Consider the following 9,045-nt stretch of genomic DNA (forward strand, 5'->3'; position numbering starts at 1 on the left):
CTGCTTCAGGAGCATTGAATTAGTAGCAGACTGTTATTGTGATGAATGAGCTGCTTCCAGAGTATTGTGATTAATGCAGTTTTACTGAACATGTTGTGATGAATTAGCTGCTTCAAGAGCATTGTGATTAATGTAGTTGTACTGGACATGTTGTGTTGGTTCTTTTTTTTTTTTTTTTTTTTTTCCATCGATTGGCAGGATCTTTTTGTTTATCATTCTCATTTGTTTGATCTTTTTTTTTGGTGATATTCACCTTGACTCTGCTGATGTTGAAGCTGTTATTGAAGCTAGTACTCCCTTGACTCTGCTTAATGTTGAAGCTACAAAGAGATGGTTATTATTATTATTATTATTATTGATGTTAAATTCGAGCAGAAGTGTTGGCAAAAGAAGCTGCTAAAAGTTGTCAATTCTCCCAGTTCCAGCTTGAGGGAAGATGTTAGTAAAGGAGTGAAAGTGCCTATATCTCCTCTCAGGTTTAGCTTGAGGGAAGATGTTAGTAAAGAAGGGAAATGTTTAACTCTCCTCCGTTAATCAGTTGTTATTTTCTGTTAATATTCAATTAGCATTAATGGTTAGTTAGACTCATGTAAAGACTATAAAAGTGTACAATGTAACTAAACAAAAATCAAGAAATGTAATACACCAAATCTCCAGAAATTTCTCTTTTTCGTATTCTCTCTCAACTTTTCTTCTGTTTTTCTTCTTGCTTTATCAAAGTCTCACAAGAAACGGCTGTTATGAGTTGGATTTAGAGAGAAAAGTTTGCATTGTGGCAACAACATTTAATGAAGACTTGAAAGAGTGGATATAATTCTCACTCAATTACTCAAATTAGCTCTAAACTTTTAATAAAGTAAAAAATAGAGTGGGTCACGTGAAGCCTTTCAAATATGCATTCATCAATTACAATCACATTGATTCATTAAAATATTTAAAAAAAAATTAAAAAATGATGGGGTGACACAAGTAAATACTACAATAATGTCAAATATTATCACTTTAATACAAAGTTTAAATTTACTTTGTAAATTTATCATTATTCTTGTTCACTGGACAAGATGCATGGACATTTCATGACCTATCTATTTAGTCCTCATTCATTTAATATCACATAATTTCACTACTGCCGCTTGAAACTCATGCTCTCTCCCTCTCTCTCAATCCCAATTTCTATATAAACACTCCAAGCCTCAACAAAATTTCCCACAAACCAAAATCAAACCCTCTCCATTTCTCTCGAATATCTCTCTTAATTAATCCCCAGGCCAAATGTTGAAACATCAACTTCACCAATCTCAATCTTCCAAACCCCTCTTCTCATTGGCCAACAAGCCATTTCTCCATGGAAATGGCGCCTCCGCCAATGCTTTTCTTCCACTTCATTCACGACCTTCCCTCAAGAAATCTCCGAAAATCCGTATTGGGTTCGTCCCCTCCAACATCAAAGCCTCAGTAGTCGATTTAACCGAACGAAAAACCACCGCTGTTAAGGCTGTTGTCACTGTGATTCCAACCGTCAGTAGTTTGCTTTCTAGCATTTCTATTGACAGCAGTTTGGATACTTCACAAGATGCCCTCGGAAAATCTCTCCCCTTGGAGCTCGTTAGCGCCAGGCTCGACCCCAGTAAGTTTCAAACACAGTCGTATGGATACTGTGTTTTAAGTTTTTGACAGTTTCTGAACTGTTGTTTATATTTTCTAATTAAATGGTTTGAGACGCGTGTTAGCATAAAAGTAACTAAAAATTTAAGTCAAATATCAATATTTATCTTTTATTTTTACTATTTCTTCTTCTGTAGCTAATACTTCACTAATATGCTCCAAGAATCAATATTTATGACTAATTTGCTCCAAGGTTTATCTTGAAATAGGATAGTCAGTTTTTTCTTTAACCTCTCCGTATTTTTGGTCTCTCTTCTTTAGATACTCTTTAACTCCTTACTTGCTTAAAAAGAAAAAAAAGAATCAATACTACAAACTAGTTTTCAACGCGTCAAGATACTGTAATTTAAATGTTTGATACAGTTTTTGAACTGCTCATCTTTTTTAATATTTTAATGGCGTTGAAAGTGGTTGACTTACATAAAAAGTAACTAAAAGTTAAGATCTCAACCTTTAAAGTCGATGATAGATACTTTAACCGTTTGAAATGAGTTTTTCTTAATATAACAAACTGTAGCTCTTCGAGCACACGTTAAGACGTTTAACTGGTGGATCAGAGACTGGATTGGAGAAGCCACCATTAGGGTTTGCACACAAAGGAAGGAGGTGAAACGAGAGGCACATACGAGGCTGAGTTCAAGATTCCGACGGATTCCGAGAAGTTGAGCGGTGTTTGTGGAGAATGACACCACAAGGAGATGTTCTTAAGGATATTGTTCTTGATGGATTCGATACCGGTAAGGTGAAGTAATATGTGGCTCATGGGTTCAGCCTAAGACCGATAAGACGCAGAAGAAGCGAGTCTTCTTACAGCTAAGGTCAGTGTCACGTTTTTTTTTTTTTTTTTTTTTTTTTATTTCTGATTCCCATGTCCTATGATTAAGTTGACTATCTACTACATTGTTTATACCATGGTTTTAAAACCCGGACCAACCCACCGGCTTAACCAGTTGGATCGAGACCGAAGGCTTCTCGGTCAGTTACCCTTTCAACTGTTTCAAGTTTAAAATCAAGCAACATACTTGTATTAATACACAATAGTCCTTGAAGGTTTCAAATCTAACAAACACACCCTTTGGCCAATCAAATCGGTGACATCCCCTTTTTTGGCGACCTTTAACCTTCCTTTGCTATTGGAAACCCCCTTCTGACTTTCTCTAGGGCCATGACGCATCACTTCGACCGCCGGTGATGTTTTGTTGTCCAATGATTTTTCTTTCATTTCTCAATGTCGACCAGCCTTCACTGTCATCAATAGACCTTCTCAGCCACCGATCTACCTTCTCCCAGCTCCCTTGCTGTTTTTCATAAAAATCCATAGTCATCTCGCCAAAAAAAGCCACAGCAACCGTTGTGACTTCCACCACCGATCTACCATTTCCCGGCGATGCCTCAACTTGCCAACTGCCATTCGTCCTACCCATCACCCGATCTACCCTCCCAGGTATGTGGCTACTGCTTCCCCAATCGATCACTGATTTGCATTTAGCCAAGGGTTGTGTTTGCTAGATTTCATTTGTTTGCTATATTTTAAACCTATCAAACTGTTGGTTAAACCGGTTAACGTGACTCGATCGCCTGAATGGGTCACCCCGGGTCGGGTTTTAAAACCTTGGTTTATCCTTTTACCTATGTTTTTTTCTTGTTATTTTGTTTATATTTTATTTGCATATACATCAAAAGCTTGCAGGCATATGGTCAATCAGCGGAAGTAAAAATAAAGGGAGAAAGATCTCACACTGCAGGGACCATTGGTTGGTGTTTTTTTGTACACAAGGTTGTGTTGTCTCTTCTGCCCTCGACATGGCCCAACTCGTCATGTTTTGGCTTTTTGTTTTGTTTGTGTTTTGGTGGGTTGTTTTTGCTTTTGGTGTGTTTGGATTGTCTCGAAGGCAGCACAAGTCTTGTGGGTGTTGTGTGTTGGTTCGGCGATAGACTTGTAGGTGGGTGGGTGGGGTGTGGGGGGTGGTTGGGGGGGTGGGGGGGGGGTTTGTTTTTGTGTTTGCTTGGTGTGATAATTTTTGCTTGTGTTTTGTTTGTTTGTGCTCCAATATTCAACACTCTCGATTTGCTATCCATGATTTGTTTTACAGTTGAGATGATCATAAGTAACGAAATTAAAACACACATGGTTTTTTTTGTTTTCCTTTTTTCTTCATAAATTTCTTGAAAAAGAAATTTGTAAGGATAATTTTAAGTTTACCTAAATTAGAAGATAAAAGTTTTTTTTCATAAATTTCTTGGAAAAAACACTAAAGTTAATTTTTCCACATGAATCCTTTACCATTATCTGCTTACTTTATCTTCAAAATTAGAAAATACATTACAAATAATAAGTACTAAGATAGGATGAGTTGTTGTTGTAATACTAACCATTTGATAAAATCTAATAAATATATATAACTAGAATATTTATATTGTACTTATATAATAAATCATGATGATATTCACATGTATAGAAGAAAGACTTTCCAACAGATAATAATAACATGAAATACTTTTATTCAATCCTACAACAATCACATTACAAGAGAGACAGATATTTACCTAGATACTCATAATATTATTATTAATAATTTATTTTTTCTTTTGGCAAATTTTTAACTTTCTGAATCAAATTATATCCTCAACAGTGGTCCATGATCGGCCATTTATGAAAATTAGTCATACATATTACAGTAGTGGTCCTTGATTACTGAACAAAATATATTTGGTCTCCATGAATATAAGCTTTTCAGTACCCGAATTTAATTAATTCGATTTCATCATCGACTTATTGAGCTCTTGGTTTTGTGAGATCAGTCATACTTGCCATCAAACACACCGAATGGACTAACAAGGCTGAGAGCCGAAGAGCTTGTCAATCTGCAAGGCACCGGACAAGGAGAGCGCAAGAACACCGAGAGAATTTACGACTATGATGTGTACAATGATCTTGGAAACGCCGACAAGAGCAATGATTTGGCTCGGCCGGTGCTCGGCGGGAAACAACACCCTTACCCTCGACGTTGCAGAACAGGGAGGCCTCAGTGTGACAAAGGTAAGGAGCTAGCATTGGCATCTTGAAGTCATTTCTTCTTTTAACGTAAAATTAGGGTTTTAATGATAGATAGTCATTTTTGAGGGGATAGTGAAAGCTTAAAATCAAAATATTGGAGCATTAATTAATCCTTACGTTAATATTCTTATTTTTAAAATCAAGACCAGTTTCTTAATTTAGGAAGTTCACTGAAAGACCAAGTTAAAGAGGAATTTCTTGTGTGAAGACTCTAAGATTTTTTGTATTCCAGTGGATTTTAATTCACATTAAAAAAAAAAAACGATATATATATATATATATATATCGAGTAGTGAGATAGATTGATTTCCCAAAAGACAAAATAATGCCTATCCATCACTGACTGGTAGCAAACATGGAGAGTCTCTTGACATGTGAAGAGCATAAATAATTGTACACACAATTATTGAATCAATTAGGGTTCCAAAAATAGATGAACTTATTTGCATTCACTAGCAACAGTAATTTTTAAATAAACGTCTTAATTTTTTTTAGTTTTTATGTATGAAGTGATGTGACATTTGTTTAGTAGTATATGACATGGATCACATAATCACCTAAATAATTCATTTATGCTTTCAAATTAATTAGGTATAAAATGTGAGATATAGATTTTTTTTCTTTTTTTTATCATCGGAAGTGTTCGGGTCAGTTTGTGTGCATCTAAACTAATCTTTCAAGACCTTAGAACTGTTGGTTGAGTAAGAGTCTGAGTGGCTACCCTATTAATGTCTAGAGAGACTGGAACTCAAGAGCTCATGAAACTCATTTTGCACACGATATGTCTTCCTCTTAGAGCACACGATAAGACTTTTCTCTTTATCTTATTATCTATTATGCAATTAATGACTAATTATAATTATTTTTTATGACTTTGCAGATCCATATTCTGAGAAATTAGCCACCAACACAATCTACGTACCCAGAGATGAGGCCTTCTCAGACATAAAAGAGCTAACATTTTCAGCCAAAACTCTCTACTGCGCCCTGCATGCTTTAATCCCGACGATCCAAACTTCGATCGTCGACTCCGATCTAGCGTTTCCATACTTCACAACCATAGACTCCCTCTTCAACGAAGGAATCAACTTTCCCCCACTCACTAAACAAGGATTCTGGAAAACACTCATCCCCAGATTGGTGAAGGGCATTGAGGATAGCAGTGAAGATGTGCTGCGTATCGAGACTCCTGAAGCCATGGCCAGTGAGAAATTTGCTCATTCTCTTTTTCTTAAAAGGCATTCAAAAATCTCAAGTTCTCATGCATATTTTTTGTGTTTTTTGTTTTTGATTGGCAGGAGATAGATTTTTTTGGTTTAGGGATGAGGAGTTTGCTCGGCAAACTCTTGCTGGTCTCAACCCATTATGCATAAAATTGGTCACGGTATGTTATATATCTGTATACAAAATTACGTCTAAACTTCTATTTATTTACCCAAGTAAATATTAAAAGTATAATTTTATTGTTTTTATGAAAAATTTGATTGAATTTTTGTTTTTTAATGTTCACTAATATTAGTAAAGTGTTCACTACTAATACTATTTAATGAAATTGGTATTAAGTGATCGAGTGATCAACTAGAAGCCATCATTGAGTGATAGAGTGATCAACTATAACTATTGGATGTATTATTTAAGAGGTCTTAAGTTCAATTCACGTTTATCCTTAATAGAGGTGATCGCTAGAGTTCTTATTTGGTTTGTAATTTTAGAGTCTCAAACGATTAGTTGAGGTATACGCTAACTGGTCCGACACCCCGATCATTAAAAAAAAAAAAAATTATTAACTATCAATTAAATCTTTATATTTATTTAGATAAAACTTAGATCATAAGAAAATGTGAAAGAATAAACTTAAGGTTATTAATAAGCATGTTTAAAATCATGCTAACAGAACAGAGAATTAAGCTTCAAAATTTGCTTTAAAAATTGTGCAGGAATGGCCATTGAAAAGCACGCTCGACCCTGCAGTTTATGGTCCACCAGAATCAAAAATCACCACAGAGATCCTCGAGAACGAAATCAAAGGCTTCATGACTGTCTATGAGGTACAACAAACAAACAAAACTCCATAAATTTCCATTTCTTCTACATGAAAAATTACACAAGATTAATTAACCCCATTAATTAAAACTAATTGTTGTTAATTAATTTTTCCACAGGCCATCAAACAAAAGAAGCTGTTCATTGTAGATTACCAGGACTTGATGCTACCCTATGTTCAGAAAGTGAGAACGTTAAAGAACACAACGCTTTATGGATCTCGCACGGTGTTTTTCCTAACCCCAGATGGCACGTTGAGGCCTCTGGCCATCGAGCTCATTCGACCTCCGATGGACGGCAAACCCCAGTGGAAAGAAGTGTACACTCCCAGTTGGAACTCCACAGATTGCTGGCTATGGAGATTGGCTAAAGCTCAAGTCCTCGCCATTGATGCTGGCTATCACCAGCTTATTAGCCATTGGTACGTGCCATCTCCCTCGATTTTCCCCTTGAAACTTTGTTAAAAAGATCAAATTTTACTGAAATCAAGGTATAACGAGACGGGTTCGATAAGTAGTCGGTGAATAAGTGATTGTCTGCAGAGTCGTTTAATAAGTAGTCGGTAAGTAAATTGTGCTCGATTCAATCAATCATTTGATAACCAGAGTCGTTTTGTAACGACATTAACTTCTGTTTGCAGGTTAAGAACTCATTGTTGCACAGAACCTTATATAATTGCCACCAACCGGCAACTCAGTGTGATGCACCCAATCTATAGACTATTGCACCCACATTTCCGGTACACAATGGAGATCAATGCCCTAGCTCGAGAAAAGCTAATCAATGCTGATGGGATCATCGAAAGCACTTTCTCACCTGGCAAGTTCTCCATGGAGCTCAGCTCTGCTGTATACGACGCGGTGTGGCGTTTTGACCAGGAGGCACTGCCTCAAGACTTAATCAACAGGTAAACTTTTTTGCATCGAAAACTGTAAGATTTTGTTGTTTAATGTTCATTAGTCTGCGTCGAATATTTCCCTAATTTTTTTTATCCACTTGTGGCTAACCAGGGGGATGGCTGTTGAAGATCCCAATTTTCCTCATGGCCTAAAGCTCACAATTGAAGATTACCCTACGCCAATGATGGACTTGTTCTCTGGGACGCATTGAAACAATGGGTGACCGATTATGTAAACCACTATTACCCTGATCCAAAACTTGTCACCTCCGATCAAGAGCTCCAAGCATGGTGGAAAGAGATCAAAAACGTCGGACATGGAGATAAAAAGGATGCGCCATGGTGGCCTGAGCTCAAAACCCCGAAAGATTTAATCGAAATAGTCACAACCATCGCATGGGTGGCCTCCGGTCACCACGCAGCCGTAAACTTCGGGCAGTACCCATACGGAGGCTATTTCCCAAACAGGCCAACCATTGCAAGAATCAACATGCCCACAGAGGACAACTCCGAAGAGGGCTGGAAATTCTTATTGGAGAAGCCGGAAGTTGTGCTTTTGAGATGCTTTCCGTCACAGGTTCAAGCGGCGACGGTGATGACGGTGCTGGATGTGCTCTCGAATCACTCTCCGGACGAGGAGTATTTGGGGCAGCTGGCGGAGCCCGCGTGGGAGGAGGATCCGCTCGTGAAAAGTGCTTTTGAGAGGTTTAATGGGAAGTTGAAGGAGTTTGAGGGAGTTGTGGATGCAAGGAATGCGAATAAGGAGTTGAAGAACAGAAATGGAGCTGGGATTACGCCGTATGAGTTGTTGAAGCCGTTTTCCGATTCTGGTGTCACCGGAAAAGGAGTTCCTTATAGCATTTCCATCTAGGGTTGAGATCTAATAACAATGAGAAACTAAGAGGAATAATAAATGTGTGCATGAGAATGCATGAAAATGTTTCACCGAGAAAATTCTCTTTCCTTTCATTGTAATAAATTACGATGCCCATTCTAGATTTTCAAGAAACATTAAGATATTTTGTAAAATAATAATAATAAAGTAAATAATTTGAAATTAGAAAAAATGTAAAAAATTAGGAAGAGCTCTAGAATACGTAGGTCGGTTGAAACCACCAACTTTACACACTATAAACCGGTTGTCTTGCTCTTGTATCAACAAAGCTAACAATAATATTAAAAAAACTTCCATTATAAAATCCCATTAAGTTTTCTACTATAGCCTCTAACCTATAGCCCACTTTCTCCACTTCACTCTTCTCTTCATAAAAAATCAACTCTACTATTTTAAACCCCTTAAACACTCAAAACAAGCACCAATATCCTTTGTGTTTTCTATACAAATAATTGTCGGTGATATTAGAGCTGTGTTCGGTCATTT

The 9,045-nt window shown here is 37.0% G+C and overlaps 1 protein-coding gene across 1 annotated transcript; it reads left to right on the plus strand.

The window, feature by feature from the left end:
• Positions 1-1,272: 1,272 nt before the first annotated feature.
• On the plus strand, positions 1,273-8,628 carry LOC116126345 (linoleate 13S-lipoxygenase 2-1, chloroplastic-like). Its single transcript, XM_031412030.1, is given in 9 exon segments — positions 1,273-1,605; positions 4,468-4,705; positions 5,604-5,927; positions 6,022-6,107; positions 6,661-6,771; positions 6,886-7,187; positions 7,407-7,673; positions 7,777-7,838; positions 7,841-8,628. Coding segments are annotated over 9 exon segments (2,418 nt in total). The 3' UTR covers positions 8,536-8,628.
• Positions 8,629-9,045: the final 417 nt, after the last annotated feature.

This window comes from Pistacia vera, unplaced genomic scaffold (assembly GCF_008641045.1).
Source record: "Pistacia vera cultivar Batoury unplaced genomic scaffold, PisVer_v2 Contig179, whole genome shotgun sequence".
NCBI classification, from domain to species: domain Eukaryota; kingdom Viridiplantae; phylum Streptophyta; class Magnoliopsida; order Sapindales; family Anacardiaceae; genus Pistacia; species Pistacia vera.